Raw genomic sequence first — 27,115 nt, forward strand, 5'->3', positions numbered from 1 at the left:
CACAGCCCTCTACGGATTCCTGAAACTATGCTAAAAGCTTGGCAAAAAGCTTCCGAATAATCTCTTCCAAGACTTCTACTTATGTGGAGCACGACGACTGTGCTGCCAGGTGGGCTCGGGGATGCGTGGCAGGATACCCAACTTCAGTGGGAGCCTACGTCCTTCTACGCCTCTTGAACTAAGCTCCGACTCCCTGCACGCACGCTGAAAAAAAAATCAGGAATTCCTGCTCCCTCTTCATACCCCATCCAAAGAGCCAAAAAGAGAGATCCTCCGGACGTGCTTTTATTGAGTGAAAGTAAAAAAAAAATTGGACTTGCTTCCTGGCAAGTTTAAACCAACAAAAGTTCCTACCCGCTATCGGCTGCTGCTGCTGGTCTTGCGAAGGGAAGTAATCCATCACTCAAGATCAATGGTTTCAAGGTGCAGAATTACATCATAGAAGCAAACTAAATTTATAAAAAAAAAAATAATCGGGGTTTTCATAATTTTATTTATACTATTAACTAGAGAGAAAGCATACATATTGTATCTGTCATACAGTCAATACATTCGTATTCTTTTTTTTTTTTTTTCTACTATAAATTCTCTATACAAAGTCATTGCCAATTGATACGGTCATTGATGGCATAGGGCTTAAAATAACCAAGAGGTATAAAAACAAGTTTGCCATCTTGCCCTGAGTGGAAATGGTGAACAGATACAAAAACTGGATCCGAAATACTGATGCGAGATCGTACATGATTGAATGGGATTACGCAAGTAAAAAGGAGTCGTGCAACTTCTTTTTTTAAAATACCTGCCAAGTTTTACTTGAGTAAAATCATAGAAGTCAGTAGTAGTTATGAAAAAATATGTTCCTGCCATTAGGGACTCGTTACGCAGTTTCAGTGGCAACTTTGCAGACTGGGTATTTCATGTGATATTTAAATTGAGTGCCAGCACTGAAAGTATCCATTTCCTTTAGTGTTTTAAAACTCACGTGTCTATATAAATAAAAATCTAAGATTTTTTTTTTTTTTTTTAAAAACTAGTGAAGGAAAAGCCACGTTTCTTTTCCTCACTATTTTTACTCGATGCCAACAACGTACGCCTCATCCCTCACTTTTTGGCAGCTTCTACCTTTTAATCTGGAAAAATCATACCGAGATAGTCAACAAAATAAAGTAGTCTTCTGTTAACTATTGTTCCCTAAAAAGAACATCACAAATCAGTCGGAATTTTAAAGTTGCTATAAGGTAAATGCTTATAACTATTTGAAGGAATTTTCAGATATAAATATATATATAATATATATTCTGCATACAAAAGGCTCCTGTGAGGCTTATCACCAAGATGCCAAAATAGAGAAGGAAAGTTTCTCGACGGGAACAAACCCAACACTGTAAAGTCGTCTCTACAAGGCGTTTACCTTTCACTTCAAGCCCTGAGCCATGTATTATGACAATTAAGTTCTGAAAATAACCGAAATCCAAATTCTGCATGTTCAGCTTCTTTCTGCTAAGAGCAAGGCGGCAAACACATTTTTAAAACCTGGGTTTAGAAGATTAAGCAGAACAAAAGTAAAATATATCTTCAGGTTATAAACAGAATTGTATTTTACAATCCACCATCCTCACAATATAACGGCCCACAGCAGTGCAGCAGAGGGATCTCAGTCTAAAGGTTGTGGGTCTGCGATAGGCATGGTATGAAGTACTTCATCTAGGAGCTGGAGGGCACGGTGTAAGTGAATTTCAATCCAGCACGGCGTCTCTTTGATGCTCTGTCTTGGGTAATCAGGTCCCCAACCTTTTACAAAACTCATCCTGAGTATGCATAAGCGGCGAAGGTCATCTACACCGATTCCAGCAGCAGCTGACAAACCTAAACAGGAGAGGTTTCGAGTAAGTGTTCACAGACATGCTCTTTTATCATCCGTCTGTTTAGCCATTCCTGTTCACCCGGCTCTGGCTTCACGTACCCTCTCACCACAGCCAAGGCCAATCCGTATTTCTAGATCTCTGCTATAACGAACGCAGCAATTAGTCTGCATTTCTTCCAATTAATACTTTTTTTCCCCCATCATTCTGCAATCTTGAACGGGTGTCGAAATATAAAATTCCTCATAATGAAGCAGACATGACGAAACCTAATGCCTTACGCAATACAACGCCTGTAAACCTTATTTAGGAAATCGGGTAAAAAACACTTATTCTTGGGGTTTGCCAAACGCTTTTTTCATGTGCTGCCAAATGCGTTTTCAGCACAAGAACTCAAGACTGATCACCTGCAGGAAGCTGGGTTAAGAGATTACACTACTTACATCTAATAAAATAAAAAGATGAATACAGCTGGCAAACTTCATATCACAAGTACGGCTAAGACAGAAGCTAAACACATTCCCCAAAATGCCTTCAGTGATTTATGGGACAGCTGGAAAGAGCCATTTGGCAGCGCAAGGAATCCAGAAAACACTATGGCACACAAAGCAGTCTGAGACATGTAAGTACTTACGCTTTTAAAAGTACTTAGGGATAATTTCAAGGATCTAGAATTTAGCAACTAAGAAAACTACAGCCCAGAATAACTTTTTTTAAAAAAAAAGAAAAAGAAAGAAAAAGACCCTCACGCTCCCTTCTTCCTCTTCTCAAGAATCTTAATATTTAGTTTCCATAAACCTAGTCAAGGACTTTGTCGCTCAGTCATCCCCATTGTTTTGAGTAACAAAACATAATCTTAGATCTCAAAGATCATTTTTCAAGCTTGGGTCGAAGCGGACAAAGGTATCTCTGTTTCAAGTTACAGGGTTATGCTATTTGACCTTGAATATAAACGTTTTCTGTCGTACTGCATATCCAATATCCCCTGAAGAGCACAGAGCGCGAACTGGCGTGCGGAGCAGGTACAAAGTGAATGGATACGGACTTACCACGATGCCACCCCAGCCCCACTTAACCCCAATCCTGCTGCCTTGGTCCCAGGCTCATTTGTGCTGTTGGAGGGGCAGTGGGTGGATGGGGGGGTGCTGTTAGGGAGGGCCGTGTTACTCGTTTTCAAGAAAGGAAAAAAGGAGATGAAGCCGTTAATGTACTTACTAATGGCTGGGGCTATTCCACCTACTGATCCTGGTCCAGGGATGTTGCCGGCTACCGCTGCAGCTTGAGCAGCAGCAGCAGCTTGGGCAGTGGCAGCCTGCTGTTGCATCTGACGATGACATTGGCGTAAATCAAACACCTTTGAAAAAAAATAAATAAATATCAAACTCCTGAAGACTTACCGAAACCAACGAAGGAATTCCTCAACTCCCATCCGCAATAATCTGGATACCTCTGCTCTCCCAAAGCAACTTCCGCAGTCTCACCGCACACTTGGGTAAAAGACAACCTTCCCTGACTAGTTTAATTTCTAACAGAAATAATCCATCAACGCGGATTCTTAGAGACTCTTCTCGTATCATGTTACTGGCCATACCAGAACCTGGCTGAGCTGAACAGGCTAAAGCCTGGGGGGAACTGACGGCAGGATCAAAGTCTGAACAATGCTACAGGCTGAACAAATCCTGACGTTTTAGTTAAATCCCCAGGTTTCCAGAAAACGGGCATATAAATAAAAATGGAAGCCAACACGTCCTGCTTAACTTTGTCAGACTTCGTTCTTCTTCACTGCTTTACTGCTATGTGTTAGTCTATTTAAAAGAAACACCAATAATTGATGAAGTTTCGGCAGGTAGGTTTCAGGTTGGTGGCATTTTATCTCTTTGTGATTAGGCTCGGCACTAATATATAGAGGAAACTCTGTTCTCAAACTAGAAAGCTCGTACACAGAGGCCAGTGGCGTTTCTTTCATCTTCATTAAACAACCTGCCTGCAAAACCAAGGATTAAAAAAAACCCAAAAAACCAAAAAACACCAAAAATCACTGCAAACTTCGAGCAGTTTATCTCAAATTCAAGAATGAACTTTTAGAACTGTGACTTGTCCTAAATTAAGTTTCAAGTCTGGGAGAGGCATGTCCAAGTAAGAATCTCCTGAAAATCATGCAACTTTCTGTGATCTCTGGATCACTCCATGTTCGTAACACGTTAACGTACGCTTTACACGTCTGCTTTTGTACATACTTTCCCGACTGTTTTTGTTTTGGAGAGAGTAAAGAAACAGATAACCTAGGCTAAAAATTTTAGTAGCAGTTAATATAAAACTGTAGGGCTAAAAATACTAAAAACTGCTATCAAGATTGTTTGTGACAAAATACAAGATCAGTTACTTTCATAGTATCTAGATGTTATTTCCACTTTAGAGTGATTTTAAAAAGTCATCTTAAGTGACTTGTCAAACGGAAAAGTTTTAGGCTTTTTAAAGGATAGTCAAAAGCAATTTATTTCCGTGTCTCATAGCATACATTTGGTTCTTGTAAACATTAGGGAAGCTGTCTCCCCCCACCCCACAATTTTCATCTAGGAACATCAAACCAACCTTTATATATGCACTTGGGTAAATCTTGTGAACAGCATCCCCTGGCGCGCGCCCTGCTTCTCTATCCAGGTAGTAACTCTGAACGAAGACCGCGTGGTCACTGAGGCATCTGACCCACACGTCACCTTCTCCTTTGCACTCCAGCTGCACCCCTTTACCTATGTGCAACCTGAGAAAGAAAAACAATTCCAATGCACCTACGTATGCATAGTATAAATCAGACCTCTCCTAAATAAACCATAAACAATTAATTCTCCAGCTCTCAGTCGTCTCCGATACCTTAATTTACACTCTATTCATACAAAGGCTTGAAATGGTATTTATTATCTTAGGTATAAGTTAGTATATAGTGACATAAAATCTGTAAAGTCAAAAAACATCCGTAATACCATGTAAAGATCTACGGGAAACACAGAATGCAGAAGCAATGATATCTGAGCAGCAACTAGCACACTCCCTGACAATACAAACGCATTCAGTTCTGCTCGGAAGCCTAAAAATCCCCCAAGTGTTGTAGTACAGAGAAGTCACTCAAGTACATACACAGAGCCATATTTTAATGCAGAACTGCACGTTCGTTTGGATCACGTTACAGCAATCTCCCCTTTCGATTGTCACAACGCAACATTTCTGAAGACGTGGGATCATTTTATTCCTTTCCGTTTCGAGGAAGGAAAAAAAAAAAAAAAAAAAAAGAGTTCTGAGATTGCTTCGGTTCTCTACGCTTCCACATCAAAGCCTGGCACACGCATGGTGAGAATGAATGAAAACCCAACTAGCTCTCCATCAATCTTCCTCTGCTCCTTCGACAAATCTATATATTGCAGTTATTCTCACATCCCTCCGTGGTGTGGAGAGCTAATATTCAGCTCGCATACATAATGGCACGAGCTGCTAATTTTATCCTCGAAGGCACAGGCTGTGAAAGCAAGGAAAAGCAACGCGCTGTTGCAAAGCACTGAAGGTCTTTGTCACGCAGTTTGAATGCGCTACAGCAGCGGCCTAGAAAGATACACTCTGCTGTAGTTAATTCAGTCAAAAGAAACGTACCCTACTTGTCATTTCAAAAGGGAGGCACACAGGGAAGGCAAAACAAAATATTATGAAATACCACAGCCGGCTGGAGCTTTTGGGATCTGCGGAATACCTTGCTCTCTCAATGGCTTCTGTTCTATGCACGTTGGAAAGCTGGCCCAGGCAAAAACGGTCTCCTCCAGAAGGATCCACGTATCCATCAACAGTAACAATTGGACAGCTTGAAGGGACCTTAAATGTTTCCCCAACTTGCACGTCCATTTCAAAATATGCGATTGAACACCAATATTCTGGAGCTGAAGAATATAGACGATTAATTGAAAGGCACAAAAAAACCCAACCAACCTATAAACCCCATTCCAGACAATCAATTAAGCCTTCTGCAACTGCATCTGTCATTCAGAGTAAGAGCACGCATTCACATAAGCAAGTCCAGATAGACAAAACATGTCTGCTAGCACAGAAAAATACTACATACGACAACGAACACGGGCTTTTATTTGAGCACACATCAAAGCTAGGGTGGTTTTTTTTGTAGTTAAGATCTGGCAAGTCTTTGTACAGTTTATAATTCCAGTAAGATTTTGTGAACCATCTGCATTCCTGCACCTTACGACTACAGCGTTGATTTTGTCCTCCTTTAGTACAAAGAAGTAATACATATACGCTTATTCATGGCTAGGATGATAAAAATTTCCTCTCAAAACCAGATCTGGCTTAAGATACGAGAGTTAACTACCTCCTAGGTGAAATCAGCTTTCTCCATCCTCCCTGCAAAGCAAACCGGATTTGGAAAGTAGGGAAATGGGGGTAAAAAACATCAAAGATCACATACTGATCTTGTCTGCACACAAGAAAGTTGGGTATAGGATAAAACAAGGAAGTATTAAGCCAGGGAGCAGAACAAAATGGCATATTTTAATAGCAAGGAGGTGCCTTGTAACGCATACACTCAGCACCTTTGGTGACTTATTTCCACAAAAGGGTAGCCCAGCCGGCACTTAAGCAGCTTGTTGGGGAGGGCAAAGAAAATCAGCACTGCGGTGTACTCGAAAACAGGGGAAGCGGATGAGCTAACGTGATAGGAGCTGAGCAACCTGATAAGCCAACCGAAAAAAGAGTTCTCCCAGTGTCAGAAGTGCTACTCATGCATTACAAACAGCAGCACCCAAGAGCACACCTAGGCGTCTTAAAAAACTGTTGTTCTGTTCTTATAAGAAAAGAATAAACCAAGGTGCCCAAATTCCTTTGATTTTCTTTTATCTTCAAATAAATACTCACGTCGCCGAGGACTGAATGGGGTGAAAGAGACATACTAAATAATATGAAATACAATTCAGCTACAGTTACGTTCAGCCTGCAATTATCACCTGTTGTGTTTCTGGGACCGATTTAGTCACTGGCCAATGAACTGAGTTAAACTTTTAGGCTGTTCAACTATGCAGGTCGCCCTGCGCAGGCAACAGCTTTGCTGTCGTTAAAAGCAGAATTCCACCTTGTACCTGCAACAGAGTTAGCTCATACCACAAGACAAAACCTTCTCGGTTCCATGAACTGCTACCATTAATGAAGATTCTTGGAAAGAACAAGCTTCTATGCAAAGGTCCAAGGAGGAATTTCAGCACCAAAATGCTAAGAAGGGCAACACCTATCTTTCAGGGTATCTGGCTGTGATGATGGACTTCTAGGTCACGGATCCAAGAGGGTTTTGGCATGACCTAGGCTCTATGATGTTTCTAAGCAGGCAAAAAGTACAACTTCAGGCACCCCGCAAAGTTTAGGATCGAGAACATTCAGAGTTCAGACACCTCCAGGGTAGGCACCAGCTCAGTGGGGGTTTGACTGGACAAAACCAGTCCAAAACCAGGACAGCTGGTCAGTATTCAAGGATCACCTTCTCCGTGTCCAGGAGCAAACTATACCGACAAAGAGGAAGGCAGGAAAGAATGCTAGGAGACCCGCCTGGACGAACAAGGAGCTCCTGGACACACTGTCACACAAAAAGAATCTTTACAAGGAGTGGACGAAAGGACAGCTGGAATGGGGGGCATATAAGGAAGCTGTCCCAGCAGCAAGAGACCTGGTTAGAAAAGCTAAAGCTCAGTTAGAATTAAATCTAGCCAAGGAGATCAAGGGAAACAGCAAAAATTTCTCTAGGTACATTAATGGTAGGAAGAAGACTAGGGAAGGTGTGGGCCCCCTCAGAAAGGAAACAGGGGAGCTGGTGACAAGTGATATGGAGAAGGCCGAGGTTCTCAACGACTATTTTTCTTCAGTCTTCACTGGCAAGGGCTCCAGCCACACTCCCGGAGTCACAGAAGACAATGGCAGGGGCTGGACAGAACTGCCCATCGCAAGCGAAGATCAGGTTCGTGACCATCTGATGAACCTGAAAGCGAACAAGTCCATGGGATCCGATGGGATACACCCACGGGTACTGAGGGAACTGGCGGATGAGGTTGCTAAACCGCCCTCTATTATATTCCAAAAGTCATGGCAGTCTGGTGAAGTCCCCGCTGACTGGAAAAGGGGAAACATAATCCCCATTTTCAAAAAGGGAAAGAAGGAGGAACCAGGGAACTAGAGGCCAGTCAGTCTCACCTCCGTGCCTGGTAAGGTTATGGAGCAGATCCTCCTGGAGGCACTGCCGAGGCAGAAGAATAACGAAGAGGTGATTGGGTACAATCAACACGGCTTCACCAAGGGCAACTCGTGCCTGACAAACGCGGTGGCCTTCTATGAGAAGGTCACAACATCAACAGACAAGGGGAGAGCAACTGACAGTCATTTACCCGGACCTGAGCAAAGCCTTTGACACTGTCCCGCATGACACCCTGGTCTCCAAGCTGATAAAATACGGGTTTGATGGACTGACAATTCAGTGGATAAAGAACTGGCTCGACGGCCGCACCCAAAGAGTGGCTGTCAAGGGGTCCACGCCCAAGTGGAGGCCAGTGACAAGTGGAGTCCCTCAGGGATCAGTACTGGGACCGGTCTTGTTTAACATCTTCGTCAGCGACATGGACAGTGGCATTGAGTGCACCCTCAGCAGGTTTGCCGACGACACCAAGCTGTGTGGGGCGGCTGACACGCTGGAGGGAAGGGATGCCATCCAGAGGGACCTGGACAGGCTGGAGAGGTGGGCCCATGCCAACCTCAGGAAGTTCAACAAGACCAAGTGCAGGGTCCTCCATCTGGGTCGGGGCAATCCCAAGCACCGATATGGGCTGGGCAGTGACTGGCTTGAGAGCAGCCCTGGAGGAAAGGACTTGGGGGTGCTGGTGGACGAGAGGCTCCACATGAGCCCTCAGTGTGCACTTGCAGCCCAGAAAGCCCATCGTATCCTGGGCCGCATCAGGAGAAGCGTGGCCAGCAGGTCGAGGGAGGTGATTCTCCCCCTCTACTCCACTCTCCTGAGACCCCACCTGGAGTACTGCCTCCAGTTCTGGAGCCCCTGCTACAAGAGAGATATGGACGTGCTGGAGCGTGTCCAGAGAAGGGCCACGAGGATGATCAGAGGGCTGGAGCACCTCTCCTATGGGGACAGACTGAGAGAGTTGGGGTTGTTCAGTCTGGAGAAAAGAAGGCTCCGAGGAGACCTTCTAGTGGCCTACCAGTCTCTTAAGGGGGCCTACAAGAAAGCTGGGGAGGGACTTCTTAGGATGTCGGGTAATGGTAGGACTAGAGGGAACGGATCAAAACTAGAGATGGGTCGATTCAGACTGGACACGAGGAAGAAGTTCTTCACCCTGAGGGTGGTGAGACACTGGACCAGGTTGCCCAGAGAGGTGGTGGAAGCCCCATCCCTGGAAGTTTTTAAGGCCAGGCTGGATGGGGCTCTGAGCAACCTGATCCAGTGGGAGGTGTCCCTGCCCAGGGCAGGGGGTTGGAACTAGAGGATCTTTGAGGTCCCTTCCAACCCTGACAATTCTATGATTCTATGAGTTAAGCATCTAAATTAAACCCAGTTTGCAGCTTAGGTCACCATTCCAAAAGAATTATCTGCATTCAAAAAATTTATCACAAAACTGTTCCTTTCCTTCTTTCCTCCCTTTTTGAGGATGTATCTCACAGATTTCAGAGTACTCGATACCGAAAAAACCCAACCAAAACACCAGATTCAAACCAGAAAGTGATTAGCTTCCACAATATTAGCATTACATGTTAGATTTTACTCACCAGGATGATTTGATATAGGAGGCTGGAATGCAAGTTCATTGTGAACTGGCCCTTTAAAAGAAAACATGCAATTTGTTTTACATGAGTAAAAATAAGTTTTTCTTTCTTAACTCACTTTCCTATAAGAAAAGACTTCTGAGGATGCCAGGTGTTATAAAACCCAGTAACTTCCGAATCAATTGGCCCAATCTGACAGGGGAGAAAAACGCCTACAGAAGATTTACGCTCTTAGAGGTTTCCTAAAAATTCAGAAGCTGTGTAGTAGAGCCAAGAGCTCCGTTAGTAACCCAGGAGGAAAGGCTGCGGGCGGCTCAAGCCAGACCCAGTCCCAGGAGAGAGCCGAAACCAGATGGAGCATGCAGATGTAACAGAAATAGGACTTGGGCTTCACATCTGCTCCCAAGTTGGGCAAGGAGAGAAATCACTGTATAGAGGCATATGATATAAATCCGTCAGAAACCACACTTCATTAGTTTCATCAATCACAGAACAAGTTGCCCAGCATGCTGTGGGCTTGACCATAACACTCCCTGAAGACGGAAAAAAGCCCTAGAGAACTCAATTTCTAAAGAAAAAAATACCGAATACGGTCTTGGTGTTGGTCACTTTATTCTCTCCCCTTCTATACACTAACTAGGTCCCCTACAGGCAGCGGAGAACAAGGAGGAAAGACTTAAACATAGTATTGTAAGTAACAGCAGCTTTTGCAACAAGATGTCAAAACAGGCACACCGTCGGTAGGTGTCAAAACATGCAACTTTTCTGAAGTGAGAAATGGCAGCAGCCAAGAAAAGCTCTACGTGGTATCACCAGCCAGTTACAAATATTAATTATGGAGAGATACATGCACTGAGAAACACTTATAGAGTATCTACAGCCCCACCAAGGTTTTTTTCCCATCCTGGTACTTCTGACAAGTAAGATGATAAATGAAGTGGGATCTTAAGAGAACAAAACAATGAAACTTAATAACCATATCTAAACCACAAGCGACAAGCTGAAAAGTCACTCTAACACTAACGCACAGTATATTCTCCCCTCCACTAACGATGACTGCTGCAAACAGGTGATGTGACTAAGCACTATATTAGGAAATAACAAACTGTTCTAGCTTTGGGCCACAAAATTTAGAAAAACTTTTAATTTGGGTGGGGTTTTGACACTATACTCTTACAATGCGTATACTGCGCTAGACATTTACACTAGAAGTTTGATGGCTTTTTTTCCCTGCCCATCTCCCGTACCTTAAAACAAGAGGTTGTGGTCCTATTTTGTAGACGAGAAAGATTTTCAAGTTTCTGTGCCAAATGTACCCATGGCAAAACCATTTTATTAACAAGTACTTCACTGCACGAGCTTTCACAAAGTTCTTTCAAACTGCCTAGTGTACACGGACACGCGTCTTCCAAAGCTTAAGGTAGACCCATACACCATTAAGACCTGACTTCAAAACTTCTAAAAAATAACAACAGCCAGAAACTTGCAAGTTTTGACAGAAAAATATCCCGACGACACATTCGGAATCAACTTCCTTTTCCGCAAAGGAAGTATCTACTACAAGAAAGCTTTAAAAACAGAGGTTTAGCAAGGAAATGCTAGTTTTGTTAGGTATAATAAGACGCCTATAATATAGACAGTATCACTATAGCTATCTGAATTTTTTATCTCTGCTGCTTTAACGGAGGGAAGTCCACCAAGCTCTTTTATTTAACTGTCAGAAGATACTAAACACGGTAATGGTAGTTCTATAATGAAGAAAAAAAAAAAAAAAAAAAGGATTTGAGGGTAAAGAATAATCACAAATGAGCCCCCACCATTCAACAACATTAAAAAAAGGAAGAGATACGTGTTTTGAAAACCTGCAATACTTACAGTAATGTCCAGGATGCATAGGTGGATGATGCTGAAGATGGCCATTCTGGTGGTGAGGTATGGTAGGGGTGTAGGCTGCCGTCCGACTTCCAGTCCAAGTTGTGGTACTATCTAGAAAAAGAAAGGAGCGGTTGGTTTTTAAGGGAGTTTTTCCGCATCTCGCTTCTAATCCTCTATTTCTCCTGAACATTTGGAAACTGGTTTTAGAAAACTAAGAAGAGTGCACATATGTATATACTCACTGTGATGGTAAGTAGCTGGCTGAGCTGTAAACCCATTCTGCTGAGTTCCTGGCTGAGGCCCTGAAGCAATCTGTAAGAGTCCATCACTATGGCTACCTGTCAATATACTGGTAGGTTGACCTGGTAAAAGAACACACTACCTATTCATGAACGTTCCAAAATTTTAATTAAGAAGAGCTCAGCACTACTGGGTAGGAAAATACACCCAACTAAGGGCACTGCAATACACAGTTCCTACAAGTTTGGTTTCAGTATTTTTTTTTTCCACCCACCAGAGTGTCTTAGGAAACTTGAAGCAAGATGCTCCGCATCAGCTAATTTTGACTCTCGACACCCTTAATATTTTAGGAGTAGAAGTATGCAGAGAACTCTGTTTATCAACCGCGTCTTTGATTTGTTCACATCTCATTTTTCAGTTCGAAAGGAAAGAAGAGGAGATGTCACAGGTTTTACTGAATAACACAGCTGGAGTAGATTTGGTACGAATCCAAACAGGCCAACAGCAGATCCAATAAGTTGCTTATTTTCAGCATGTTATAACTACTGTTCCTAAGGAGGACACTCACTTGAATTTATGTTCCTCCAAAACAGACTGAACAGTATTTCATTTTTAAACATAGTGCTTGAATAGAGCTGCATACATCACTGGACTCCTTCCTGAGAAAATTGCTGGTTTGTTGTTTGGTTGGTTTTTTTTCTCCCAAATGAAATATTTCAAGAATTGTCTCAGCTTTAAAGTAAAACTACAGATATTTCAGAACAGGTTAACAGAATTTGATTTTAAAAGGCTTCAGCTCAGCCATTAACAGTGAACTGATCAGCAGTTTCACAAGTACACTTGCACTCTCACACTGGCGTGGCCAGCAGAATTTAACCCATTGAAAACTTGAACCAAAAGCTAAGAAATGAGCTTTTTTTCACCGTCTACTTGAATCCAACAATTGTAACACTGATGAGAAAAAGTTATTGACTATAAACTGTTGTGCAAAGGCAATACAATTCAACCGCCTATCCTTTTTTTCTCTGCTGGAGACAAATGCAGACGTTGTATCTCAGCTTGACAAAAATCATCATTAGCGTTAGCAAAAAGAAGTTGCCAGCTAAAATTAAAGAATGTTATCAAAACACCATGCCACCATAATGCAAATTTGGTAACATGAAATGCATTATCTTCACACATCAGTGATATTAAAGTGACGAAGAGCGTGTGAAACCTCTCTGAACTTCATGGTTACCCTACGCTGGGGGTGCAGGACACTGCGAACGTAACTGCTTTACTGTCCTCCTGGAGTGAAGCGTGGGGTTTGATGCCGGTAAACCAGACTCTTCTAAATACACAAAGAAAAGTAAGAAAAACTTCAACGCAGCACTCCAACGGACCCAGGAAAATATTAATTAGGGCTGTCACTTTGGTAGTACAGCAGGCCGGTATAAAAATAATCAAGTTATATCTGGAAGATCCATTTTGTCAGCTGCGGAACACTAAAGAATTGGCTGCAAACCTTTCAATACTGCCACCTTACAGTATATCCATTTGTTGTCCTGCTTGCTGTTGTAACAAATAATAAAACTCTTCCATTCCTATAGTAATAATTCCAATAATAGCCACAATGTTTTGTCAGTGGTCAATTGTTTTAACATTGTATCACTGAACCTTTGGCATATCCAAACCAGTCTTGTAACGCTCATGTAGTGCCAGCCTCACTGAGAAAAAGACTGGGTCACCAGGAAAAGTTACTCTAATTACGCTGCAAGTTAAAGCCTTACGTTAACACTTATGAGACTGCCTAGATCATACTGCCACGCACTTTATCAGGGTTGCGTGGCAGCTGCACAGCTCCAATGCGAGATCTACTTTGGCAAAAAATCAGCGGTTATCTCAAGAGCTTTCACATTTTCAGAGTTTAGCATTTCCTATAATCTCGATGATCTTACTTGTTGAAGCCACAGGAATGTTGGGAAAATTAGTGGTGCTGGTAGTGCTAGCCTCAGTGGGAGCTAACATGGCTGGGGTGCTGTAAGGCTCCGTGGATGCCCTGTTACTTGGTGGATGCTGGATGGTTTGGACTGAATGGCCTTCAGCAGAAGACAACGACGGCTGCCCCTCGTAGTCATGAACGTATTCGTCTTTCACCAACATGCTTGATGGAGCTGTGAAGAAGCAAACGGTTGAAGACGCGAAGCGAAATCTCTTTTCACGATTTAACTACAAACTGCACCGCTACTTTTCAAGCGCTGACAAGGCCATTAGAACTGCTGGGGGGAGGATTTAACCCACATAAACATTGCTAAAGCGCTCCTCTAAATTACAAATAAACACTTCCAGTCGGCAGCAGGAAATTTCGAAGCATAACTAGATGGAAAAGCAAACTGGTTTGCTTCCTGCTATCAAACAACCCGTTTAGTCCCACAGTAGTAGACTCTAGTAGCACTTTGTTTTCTAGTCCATCACTGTGCGATTGGACACGGTTTAACAAAAGGGAAAAAACAGGCTTTTTGTCAAGCACCTAAATATATGTTAACGCAGTAGCGAACAAATCAATTCCTAGTATACAAACAAGAACATACATAAAGCTCCTACAAAAAATGCAATTCATGAACACAGCGCATAAAAAACTTTATGCGTCCCTCAAGAAATTTGAAGCAACTCCCACTCAAATTGACTAGAAACATCAAACTCACGCTCAAAGAGGATATAATGCTACTCTATATTTAACAATGTAGCCACTAATTCACAATATTCCACATACAGCCTAGGGAAAATACTACTGCAACAATTTATTTCTATATATCTGACTGAGCATGTTCAAGTAAAACTCTTTCACCGCATTAGCTCCCATGCTCCTTTTTAAAGCAGCCTTTAAATATATTAAAATCTGACAGTCATTTTCTGTTTCCTGCTGCAAAAACAGTAGCACGACAAGGAAACACTTCGTATGTATTTAACTGCTGGCTGGAAAGCTTTGATTCTCTACAAAAGGATCATTTTTCAGAAGACACAGGTAACAATGCAAATTAGCAGAGATGAGAACACAAGTTAAAGCTTGTTAGCAGTTTGTTGGGGGCTTTTTAAGTCATTTTTGCTTGAATACTTGTAATAATGTGCTAAAAACATTGGATTACGCAGATTTCCTTCTTTATTAATTTCTTCTGGAAGGAAAAAAAAAAATCAGTTTTGAAATAAAGCAGTCACCAACTGCACAGTCTCAGATTCCTGAATAATGTTCACTGGAGGTTTAATGTCCAATTTCTCTCAAGTTTCAGGGACAGTAAGAATATTAGACTGCTTCATTCAATTGCATATTAATTACAGAATTTCTATTATTTTCTTGTTAAACTACTTACGAAATCAAAAGCATTTATTATTCCTAAGTCAATTAACACTATATCATACATGTTTTGGGGTGTTTGGTGGCTTTTTTTTTTTTTTTAAACTAACAGCATTCAACAGTGCGTATTTTGTTTTTCTTTTTCTGTTGGGGTTTGTAAGTTGCAGGCAGTGAAAAGGGAACATACCTATAAGCTGAGCTGAAGCCTCAGTTGAATGAATTTATGAAAACTTGTCTTTCATACTCTACTTAGCCGGTTTTTCAAAAGCGGAGAGACAAATGCATTTCCATCTGGTCTCTATCCTCCCTCCCCAAGGAGATACTCAGGAATAAACCGTGTACAGACGGAAGAGTTTAACGCGGTTTGCGCCCAGAGAAATGCAGCAGTAAACAGAAATACTCACCAGAACTCTGTAGTGTCAGTCCTGAGAGATCTTTAAAAAGAAAAAGAAAAGAGGGCGTGGAGGATTACATACACAGAGATCTTCAACAACACTTGAACATTAAGTTGATAAGACTTGGCAAATCAGTATTACAGACTCTACACATGACACCCCCTCCGCAAGTCTCAATGCTAAATTATTCCTAGGATACACGTTAATTGTTAAGAACTGTGCGCAAAGCCAACAGAAAGACTTAACCAAAAGCCACAAACTGTTCTTTCAAATTTGAAATAAAGGCAAAAAATAACTCCATTAAGAAGACGGACACGAGCATATGAGAGCAATTTATAATCAGATCATTAAAAGTTAATGTCTCTAAGTTTAGGCCTGTATATTCTACACTCAAAAGGAAAACATTTTACATTCTATTCCAACTGTTCCATTTTAAATCAAGAGTCTACTTACCGATGCCAGGCGATACTACACGCTCATAATGGTAAGGATTTACACAGACACTGTCACATTTTAAGTCAAAAGCATACTGACAATATTTAACATGCTTGAGTTCATTTTTATGAAGATCAGGCCACCTCCAAAGACGAGCGTAAATCACATGAGGGAATCCCTTGCGACCAGCCACCTAAAAAGTTAGACACAAAAGTTGATTGGGAAAGTAGCAAGACATTTCCCTTTATTTAGTGAGGAGCAAAGCTGGAAGGGGACAAACAACAACACAGCCTCTCTCCATCATCAAAATATATATATATAAAAAAAAAAAAAGATGGTGTACAGTTTACCCAAGTTCTGTACTCAACAGAAATAAAATTCTATCAGGGTTTTGCTACGGTTAAGTCAACACTGTGATTCTTAAGAAAAAAATACTGGGTACAAAATGGCAGAAGCAGAATTTGTGCTTAATGTAGTATGTATGGTCACCTTCCCCACCATGGATGATGCTTTGCCCCAGAAGAAGAGGAACGAGGCGCTAAGCTACGCTATAAGGAATTTACAAGTAGAAGAATGCCAATCCATTATACTGAAAAAAAAAAATAATAAAAAAAAAATAATGCTTCTAGGGTAGACAGCAAGCTAGCCAGCGAACAGGACATCTGTCCTGGAACAAGGAAATCGCAACCCAAGCTATACAGGTACTGAGTACTGACGATCTAAGGCTAACGTAAATCCTCAGTGCAGACTCCTTGGAGTACCTTAGCAAGGGATCATAGGTCTTTCTTCACACTGCTGACCAACACAGAGCTAACAGAAGCTTGTAGTGAAAATACCAGGATAAACAGCCGAATTTGTTTACGTGACCCTGCTTTTTACTGCCACACACACACTCGTTTAGAACGGCTGATCCAACGCCTTCTGCTCCTTTTAAAAAAAAAAATAATAAACAACTACTGCAGCAGTCCAGAGCTCCAGCCACAAAACATGCCTACAAAGGGGGGCGAGGGGGGGGACGCAAGAGAAGAGCTACTCTTCCTCAACACTCTAGGATCCTGCGTCACTCACTTTTGCTCCAGCTTCACTAGGAGGAAAACATCTGATTTTCACTTGTACTAACCTGAAGCCTCCCATCCAGCGTTCTCTGTATTGTAACACACTTGCTAGGATGAGCTCCATTTGTGGTTATAGCTGTAATCAAAGAATCCAATTCATCTTTTTTCTCCTTTAGCTTTTTAACTAAACTTTCAATTGCGCGTTTTGCAAAAGTTTCACTCTCTCCACCTTGTCGATGGCACATCAAGCTGTGAACAATGCTCAGACAAGCATCATTACTTGTTGGCGTGTTAGTAATAGACATATTGTCCATTTGTCACAGCTTTTTCTTTCAGATCAAATGTCAGTTTTGGGGGCTGTTATGATTTTCAAGCTGATGAACAAGAGGTGATCCAAGTTAAGTGTTAGATGTACTGTCTCTTGGTAAAACCTAGGAGGAAAAAATATCTACATTAGAATTGTTTTTAACAAATCGCAGATCATGTTTCTAAGGAAGTCTGTGGCTTTTTGCTTCTTTTATTTTCAAGCTAAGTGCAGGATATTAAAAGCACATGAAAAAACTGTATTGCTTGTCCCATGATAGCTAAAACATGCTTAAGACGCTGCTTGCACAGTTTTAGATATAAGATTATGTTTTTCCCCTAGTAACAATATTTAAATAAAGATTATAGTTTATATAGATGTACACATAGTATGTACATATAGAAAGGTAGGGATTATTAGATGAACAGGCTCCGAATCAGGAAAAGGAGAACGGTGACAATGATTTCCTATGTTTTACACTGGTAGGATGAAACCAAGTGAAAATACTAACTGAGAATCAAGGGGCATTGATTTAAACAAAATTTGAATAGTGAAGAAGCATGAACGCACACCAGAATCATCTGTCATCTTTATTTAATAATCCTGTCCAAACAGTTACGTTCTGACCTCAGACTAAGCCTATTTCTCTTTGCTAATCAGAAAGGCAAAAATTGTATCTGGTCATTAGCGTAATACACATTTATGTAAATTAGTATTGCGTGTATCTTTATATACGAAAATCCCAACTGGCACATTTGTCTTCACTCGTTTGGATCCAGCTTCTTCTGGATGAAGACAAACCAACTGAAGTCACTAAAAAAGCACTTCTGAATTGTCTAAAGCAGAACTGCCCTAATTATACTAAATATAAGATAAGGAATAAGTCCGTCCTAACACACTTGGCCTTTCAACTCCATTTGTTAAGAACCTGCAGTGGTTTCTGGTCACAAAGTCATTCTTCTCAAAGCCAGGAGACCTCATCCTTTTTGAAGTTTCCTTTAATTCACAAATTAGAAGAAGAGCTGGCCTGATTTTCTCAGTTCTGAATGAGCTAATTACTACGCTTCACCTTGCTTTATCCAGAACCACAGGACAGCAGGTTTTACGCACTCACAGAAAAGAAGTTTGATGTTGTCAAAAATCTGCTTTGGTTCTTGAAGCACCTCTGGTTTCAGGTAGTCATCCACTAAGACCATTCTACCAACTACGCGGGTCTGACTAAGATACTTGCAGCAAATACGCCTATAAGTGATTTCACTACATTTTCTGAGTAGACTTAAAATATCAGCCTTTCTGAAACTGACAAGTTGTTCTTAGCAATGTAAATAAAATATATTTGATTTCAATAGTTAAGGAAAAAAAGTTTGCTCACATTATCTGAGGAACGCATCCAGCCAAAGACCTGTTACTGCCCTGGAATTTTCCATGTCATTAAAGGTGCAGCGGTAGCAGCTATTTATTAGAAACAAATGCGTTGCACAAAAATAAGAGTGGGATGTTAATTTAGAAAGTTAACGCATCACACAAATTACAGCGTGAACGCGTGGCTTCCCTTCTTGTAAAAGGAATACTGTAACACAAATCCAGCACAATTATAAAAGGAAACCAAGTCTTCCCTATTTAATATTTTCTCCAATTTCAACTCGAATCCAGCATGCTTTGGTATAGTTGGAAAAAACACACCCCAAATCCTCCCCCCCCTCCCACTTGCAATAGTTTTCTTCTTTTGTAAGGATGCTTCTGGACCTAATTTCTCCCAAAGGAAAACAATTACCTAGAAGTTTGAGGAAGATTATTTTACCTGGCTATTAAAGTTTCTCCCTCAACACTAGGGGTTTTTTTTCGCTTCAACTCAATAAGCCTCTTTTAAAAGTCAAGCTTAACCTGCCAGTCATTCTCCATGGCAACCCGCACTCACATAAATCCGTAAAAGCTTGCCAGCTAAAACAGAATAGAACATAATTTTCCTTCAATATAAAACAGCATCCCAGATAGATCTGCATAAATAATCATAAATAAGTGACTAGATAAAGCTATTAGCCAAAAGAGCTTTAAATAAAGTGATGCTTAAAATTAGACAGGCAGCTCCATCTCCTACACCCCTAAAACCATGAATGAGAATTTTGCTTTGCTGACTTTCAGGAGACTAAGATCAAGCAAACAAACCCTGATTTAAGTGGAATGATCTTCAGAAATGTTGAGTCACCCCTCAGCTGCCGCTGCGCTCAATAGGAGCTTCTGACTGTTCAGCACTTTTGAAAGCCGGGGCCCACTTGTTTAGGATTTTGAATCCCGTTACACACTGCCGGCGCGTAATCGCACGGTAAAATTCAGGAGCCTTCCTTTAGAAGTCCCCTCTACAGAAATCCCGGTTTTAATCCTGCCATTTCAATCCCCAGAAAAGGGGGTGAGGTCAGTGGCTACCAACCTGGCACATGCTGAATAAATGCGGTGACATATTTCTTCTGAAGCACCAGAAGCATGAGTATGTTTTGCAGGCGAGCCAAGTTTCTACGTTCCACAAATTTAGTTTCTCACGCAATAGCTCTACAAGCCTATCTTTGACTGAGTCACACATTCAAGAGGTGCCTTAACACCTTCTTACTATATTACTTTCATGTGTGCAAATAAAAGCAAAATGCAATCTTAATGCGCTGTATTTTTAGAAGATAGCCTTTGAAGATAAGGTTCCAGCATGCCCTCAGACACGGAGTGCTAAGTTCTGCAAAACAACAGCGTGCTTGTGCGATTTAACGTTGATTTGATGTGAGCACGAAACCTCAAAAGCACTCCTTAACATGCCTCCCCCCCCCCCAAGTAGGTGATCCCACGCTACAGCCCAAGCTTAAGATTTACAGCGGAAGAGGGAGGGCCAAATATTTTGAGCAAAGATCCTCTGACTTCCCTCCACCCGGGAATTTCATGGAAACGGCAATGGGCCAGAGAGCGTTTTGGGGGAAAAGGGGCAGAGAGAAGAGACAGGGAAGACGAGAAAAGCAGCAGCAGGAGAGGGCGCTTGTAGTGAAGCTCTCGGCTTCGCCTACCAAGGAACAAAAAGGTATTTCTCTCCCTTTTGCTGTAGTGTGATGCCAACGGAACACAGAAGGGAAAAAAAAAAAAAAAAGAAATGGGACAGGCCAAGGTAAAATGCTAAGAAGTTACAAAGTTATAGAAAAGTACCTCTTCACATTATAGAAAGGAATTTATTTCAATAGCAGGTATGTTACGAAACAAGCGAACAACTAATGTTCTGGATAGTCTAAGTATTGTAACAAGAGTAAGATCCTCTCAAGAGGAGATAAATCTGAAAGACAGAAGAAGTTAAGACTGCCAGGTAATTAAAAACACCTTTGATGATCTGTAGCAAACACTCTGCTACCTCAGAGAACTGGTAAGTAGCCATTTACTGAAAGTCTTCCTTCAAGACTGATGCAGACTTGAAGAAATACCATAATTCTTCCATCCACCCTACTTCCCCTCGGCTGCCTTGCTGACGGGTGATGTATCTTTTTAGCCTGCGCGATGAAATTCAAAACATGAAGCAGCTGTCTAAAATTAAAAATGCAACGCTGGTGCCACACGCCTCATTTTCATGGCTGTGGATAATTCTGCCAGAAATGGTTACCTGAACAATATAAATAGATTCTAAAAACACAGGCATCCATAATAGTATGCTACCTCGTATAACTAAAATCAAATATATTATTGACTTATCTACGTGGAAATAACATTACTGAGCTCTAACACTAGTGCTCTCATTGCACTTACATTTATCTTATGGGCAGGAGAGGAAAATAAGCACCGTACTGACTCAAACGATTCCACTGTTCCCAGCTCAACCACTACATTCTCTCTCTCTCTCAAAACAGCGATCATTTTACTAGCCTGACTAGAAAACGGAGACCGGGTTTAACGTTCAGCATCTTCCGCAAAAGCCAGCTCAGAGCTCCAGGAGAACATTCCCGTTTGTTGGAAGCAAGATGGTCCTGCTCAACTCCCCAAAAAATAAGCAAAGTACAAAAAGCAGGTCAGATCTCACCCAAAGAGATAATCGACAAGCTTATGGAACAGAAAATTAATATTCCACCTTGTTTGCCCGTATCTCTTCAGCTGCACCAGCAAGTTAATATTTTTTTGCTTATTACAGCACGGCTTAAGAACAAGGGCTTTTACATGCCAAAAAACAAGGGAAACGAAAACAGCGTGAGCCACGACTTCCAAATATTTGCAGCAACTCCTCACACTAGGTATTTAAGAGTTACGATCATTTGGAAGGCTTCACGCGAGGCCCGGGAGTTGCCGAGGTGTATTTCAGTTTGAAATTCTTCATCAAGAAAGCACGCAGGCATATAGAGACGTAGGCAGACACGCACGCACGCTCTGAAAAAGGTTTTAGAAAGAGAAAAAAAAGTTTTTCTGCTTTTGATGGTTAGTAAAACACCACAGGGACTCTATTTCCTTGCTTTTACAGAGGTATTACTAGTTGTACAGAAGCTCAACTGGGACATGAGGGCAGGGGCTGCTAAAAAATACGAAGACTTCATCTAAATCCCCGTCGATGTGCCCTAGCCATTCAGCTAAGCAAATCTGCAAACTTCTCTAAAAATACCCTTCCTCCAAACAATTCCCACTTGCAATTCTCTCATGTGGCTGAAATTTGCTGAGAAGTTACGAATCCAGATTTCTTAAGAACTCACCTTCTTTTCTACGTATTAAGAACAACCTTAAATGAATACTTTTGACGCTCACAAGTCGCTTATCTTCCCCCCCACCTTCTCCTCCCACAAAAGCCACACTTTGCAATTTGGGGAGAACCATCAAACCCCAAACAAGAAAAGGAAATAGTAGGCTTACGCGGACAAACCAGGCGGTTATGGATGGAGCTGGAAATCAGGGACGTAACCCAAAGGAATATGATCCAGGCAATCAGCAATCCAACAGCTTGGGCAAAACGGTTAATCCAGGCCCGACGCTGATATGATACACTGCCCTATTCATTTACAGTAGGGTTTTAAGCCAATCGCAGCTGCGGAGGGATCAAATTCACCAAGAAACTCAGTCTAAAAATGTGACAGTCCAAATGCCACTGGATAATTACTTTAAGATACGGGCAATAGGCCAACCCCCCCCCTCCACGTCACTTTCTTAGCATATATTTTATTCATTAAGTTTCTGTGGCAAACTAGATATTCTCCAAATAAGAGACAACTTAAAGACACTTGGAGGCTTCATTGTTTGCAGGATAAATTACATGAGAAGTAGCGTGGGTAGGAGTGACCAAGTAGTTTTTGAAACAAAGCGTTAAGACTTGTGAAGTGCTGCATTTAAAGAAAAAAAGAGTTAAAAAAAATATAGTACAACCTTGGCACAACTGGAAAAATAGTTCCTGCAGGTGTCAGGGCAGCAATGGCCCTTTGAAAAGCTTTTGATGGAGAAAGGGAAGCAGTTTTGGTCAGAAAAGAGGTTCCAGACACAGACACAGTGCTGAAGGTCCAGAGATGCTGATAAACACGGCAAAGGCAGGGGAACACACAGCGCACACCGACACGTCAGAAGTGAGTGAAGAACGCAAGATGGATTTGCAACCACATGCACAAGAAGGCTGAAATAAACAGTTGGGATGGAAATCCAACCAGCCTGCAAAGGTAAAAATCAAAGGAAAAAAAAAAAGATTTTACATGTGCTAAGTATCAGATGATACACTGGGGGCTCAGGGAGCCTTTAAACAGCGAAGCGGAGAGAGATTTGCCATTTTTTTGTACAAACTGATCAGACACCAGTCCTTGGAGCATCTCAAATGATCATCAATCATTGCGGGTCCCTTCCAACTGAACTATTCTATCCTAAATAATATGAACACAGATTATTTTTTAGCAGCAGTTATGCAAAAATGCTCTATGATGCATGTAAACATATATATGCCTGAGAATTTAGTATATCCGTGTTAAGGGCTGGTGTTACAAAACTGTACAGGGATGCTAAAGATGATAAAGTAAGGCGAGTAAGCATGTCTAATGGCATTCACCAGGTACAATACAGCATTTTTATATACACTATGAATCTTAAGATAACTTGGCCGTTATCCATTGTAACATATCGTAGAAGGGTCTGAGCAAGTCAGCAAATTTGCAGGCAGAACATCCTTTGTGATGAGCTACAACTTAAGTGAGTATTACCACGAGGGTCTTCAAAAATAATTAATTAAATAAAAGCTCCTAAGGTCTGAGCTTCCAAGTGAAAAAGAAAATAAAAACATGTATAATTGCAGCAACAAAGAAAGACCCCAGCCAGAACCAGGCCGTATGATGTTGAAGGGAAAGATGTACAGCCTGCAATTCTGGGGAGTGATAGACAGAGGCGAGGAGGGAAATTAATTAATGCCAAAAAATATATTAATGACCAAAAACGTATTTCCAAGTTGCAAATATGAAAATAATTCTGGGGAAAAGTATCTAAGAAAAAATAAGAATTGTTTGCTTGAGGCTGCCACTGATGCTCTGGGAGCACCATTTACCAGTAAACAGCCAGCCCAGTCACTGATTTCCAGCATTTTGATACCAGGCGGCAATGCAATGCTAACGAACTGGCTAATTACAATAGCGTACAAATCGACATCTTGCTAGAACATTTCACACGAATAAAGGACAAGAAAGGCTCTTGCATAAGCTGTAGCCTCCAAAATGAGACAAACACAAAGATGTCAGAGAAGCGGCGTACACATTTGATGGCTTTTAACCACCGAAACATTACTACAGAGTTTTGCTGTTTAATAATGCAGTGGTAGAAGTTTTATGACAAACATGATAAAGGAAAAAAAAATCCATAAACCAATAAAACAAAAGGCAGCTCGTGATTTGATGAAGATATGAATAAGTGATTAAACTGCAGATACTTTCCAGCACATCAGACTATTATCTACTTGCCCAGAGGGTGAACAGGAACAAAATGTTTGTAGACATGAGAACAATTAGCATTAAAGAGCAAGAGAAAGAGGACTAAGAAGGCACCGCACTCGCGCTGTTCTGTACAGTAAGAGCTAACATTCCCCAGAATACTATTTTTGTGCGTGTATCTGAATCATCAGTATCAATTCTGCTCATCTCGCTGTCAGTAGCTACAAAAATTTTAGACACATGACAGCATAAAAGGAACCGGGGAAGAGTTTTAAGACAACTCTGATTGGCAATTCTTTCATCTTAACATAAATCCACAGTTAAAAAGTATGAGCAGCCATTTCTTTGTGGAAGAAACGGATCTGATGCAGCCGCCCAAGTGCAGCTCTCGGCATCTTTTCTCCTCTCAGCTTCCACCTGTGCACCTCAACTGCTTTCGAAGGCGCTCTGCAAATGCAACAAACTGATCCTGTAAATGGAGCAAACATTTCTGCTGCACAAGGTTCCAGGGGTTTTCAATCTCGTTCAAGAAACTCATATAACAGTAAAAAATAAACACCAAAATCCTCATCTTGTCTTTGAATGCGTGGGGGGCAGGACACAATGAAAAAGGTAGGGCTACTATGCTGACGTGACTGCATATGCTTACATTTTAAATCCTACGAAGTTGCATTTGTCATTTTGATTCCCCTTCCCTCTCTCTACTTTTTATTTTTGAGAAAACATTCAGCTGAAAAAAAAAACTCCTCTTTTCAATACAGGCTTCTGTATGGTCAGAGAAGGAAGACCACTGCAGGTTACACCACCGGAGTGGAAAGGGCAGTAAACTCCTCTACAACTGCATCTGTTTCCACAACACAGATCCAGGCACCAAGACTCCCACCACCTAATCTCCCAGAGGGCACCCTTGGTGTCCCACCAAACAAGAGGTCATCCCCTCCTCATCCTAGCACCCACGGGTAAGGAAGGGATGAAAACCTGGGAACGGCAGGAGAAGGCAGAAGGTGGTGGAAGTCCTTGCCATAGCACAACAGAACAAACCTGAACTGAACTCTTCCTCAGGGTACCCTGCAAGACCCATCTTCTTGCAGAAGGCTTCCTTCGACAAGGACAAATAGCAATCTGTCAAAACCTCACAAACAGAGGAAACAATTGTGGCCACGCCAAGCAATAAAAGGAAGACTCAAAGCTTGCTCAGGCAGAAGTGGTGTGATTTTTCACTTGTACGCAATGTTTCGATACCCTAGCAATAGGTGTATTAGATAACATCTGCTCTTTATTGTAATCTGCACAGGGATAATGTTCTCTGCATTTGTTCGAGCTTAAAAAAAAAAAAAACAACACACACCTCTGGGCAAAGCAAGCATGGAAAATTCCAGCCCCAACCAAAAGTGGAGTTTTCACAAGGTTAACAACATAGGAAAACGGAGTCCTAAAATTCCAGCAGGACCTTAACAACAGCACAGCGAAGGCTGCTCCTCACCAGGATCCACCGAGCTGCTCTCAGCACCTTTGTTCTCCACTAAATCTGTTGATACCTCTCAAAACTCGCATCCCTATTGTGTTAGCTGCGCTTGAATGCATTATGTAAAGAGCCATCTACTTAAAAAAGGAATTCTAATCAGTTTGAGAGACTTACTGCTTCTCTTTAGGCTTTGGCTCTTTGAAATAAAGTTTCTATATCAATATTAAACATGCATGCTTATGCAACAAGCAAATCAAGAGAGGTTCATGAATGCAAAGTGAGAAGAGACTCCTTTCAGTAAGCAATCAGGCCAAGATAAGAGGAGGGCCAGAAGGACAAGTTGCCTACTTATCATGACGCTGGAGTACAAAAACGCGTTCAGTTTTATAGGGCAGTATAGCTGCTTCAACAACAACTGTGCCCTGAATTACCTACAAGTAACAACAGTACAAGAGTCTTAGGATTTAAAAGATGACAGCTATGGCAGAGCCTGAAATCACTCTTTGCCTGTTGACAGTGGCACACCATTCTTAACCAAGATAATTTGGGAAGTGGTGGTAAAAGACACCACGATCCTACTCCGACCGTATGTGTTTGACAACAATTGGTTTGCAGTAGTACAATTTGGGCTCTAAGTAATAACACATCTAGCCCACAACTAGATTACCCCATAAATTAAGCAGCCTTCCGTGGTAAAAACCTTTAAGACTCAACTATGCAGCAAATCACAAACCTCCCCCAAAATCCCAACACCCCCAGAAACGGGAACGGGAAGGAAAACCAGTAAAGGAGCAATAATCTTTAATTAACACCCCTTGTGCTGAGCAGCCCCGCACTGTCTGAAAAAGCAGCTAAAAGCACTCTTGGCTGTTATTGCAAATAAGATGGCAGATTTCGGAGAACCCGAGGCGAAGCGGCTCGCACAAAACCACCCGGGGCATTCTCCGGCGTGCGGGAGAGAGCACGGGGAGAGCGGTCTGCACGACCGGCAGCGGAGGAAAGTTTAACGGGGGCCGGGCCGGCTGGGGAGCCTTTAGAGAGGGTACCCAGATCCACAAAAAATAATAATAAAAGTTTGGGGGCCGGGGGGAGGGAGGTGGTGTATTTTTTTCCTCGCGGGGGAGGCGGGGAAGGAGGCGGGAAGGGGAACCCGGCGCAGCGGAGAAGCCCCCGGGCGGGGGCGGGTGAGGAGAAGGGGGGGGGGGGGGGCCGCTGCCCCGGGCTGCCCGGCGGCGGGGGGGAGGCGGGCGGGAGGAAGGGTCGCGCTGCGGGCGGCCTCGGCGGGCGGGCGGGCGGCAGCCGAGAGCGGATGTTACCTGGGCCGCGGGCGGCGGCGGAGCGGCCGCTCTCCGGGCGCGGCCTGCGCTGAGGGGCAGGGGCGGCGGCGGCGGCGGCGGCGGCGGCGGCGGCGGGGGGGGGGGCCTTCCCTCGCCTCAGCCGGCCCCGGTGCGGCGGTG

At 42.3% G+C, this 27,115-nt stretch overlaps 1 protein-coding gene across 4 annotated transcripts; it reads right to left on the bottom strand.

The window, feature by feature from the left end:
• Positions 1–1,504: 1,504 nt before the first annotated feature.
• Positions 1,505–27,115, bottom strand: SMAD4 (SMAD family member 4). 4 transcript variants are annotated; one of them, XM_074570779.1, is made up of 12 exons: positions 26,975–27,115; positions 17,062–17,427; positions 15,960–16,134; positions 15,516–15,545; positions 13,718–13,933; positions 11,783–11,902; positions 11,541–11,651; positions 9,669–9,719; positions 5,602–5,785; positions 4,455–4,623; positions 3,078–3,216; positions 1,505–1,866 (listed from the first exon to the last, which is right to left on the bottom strand). In XM_074570779.1, exons 2-12 carry the CDS (start codon positions 17,308–17,310, stop codon positions 1,655–1,657), a joined length of 1,656 nt encoding a protein of 551 aa, XP_074426880.1. In that variant the 5' UTR covers positions 17,311–17,427; positions 26,975–27,115; the 3' UTR covers positions 1,505–1,654. The 4 variants fall into 4 exon arrangements, with proteins under 4 accessions (XP_074426880.1, XP_074426882.1, XP_074426881.1 ...); XM_074570781.1 differs by lacking the exon at positions 11,783–11,902; XM_074570780.1 differs by lacking the exon at positions 9,669–9,719.

This window comes from Larus michahellis, chromosome Z, assembly GCF_964199755.1.
Source record: "Larus michahellis chromosome Z, bLarMic1.1, whole genome shotgun sequence".
NCBI classification, from domain to species: Eukaryota; Metazoa; Chordata; class Aves; order Charadriiformes; family Laridae; genus Larus; species Larus michahellis.

What these genes read in the sequence shown, in the direction of transcription:
- SMAD4 (XM_074570779.1), bottom strand. Translation starts at nt 17,310, where the DNA reads ATGGACAATATGTCTATTACTAACACGCCAACAAGTAATGATGCTTGT. An exon ending in TCCTATATCAAATCATCCTG is followed by an intron (nt 5,786 to 9,668) that starts GTGAGTAAAATC and finishes TATATTCTTCAG; the next exon opens with CTCCAGAATATTGGTGTTCA. An exon ending in ACCCAAGTGCATATATAAAG is followed by an intron (nt 3,217 to 4,454) that starts GTTGGTTTGATG and finishes TTTTTTTCAAAG; the next exon opens with GTGTTTGATTTACGCCAATG.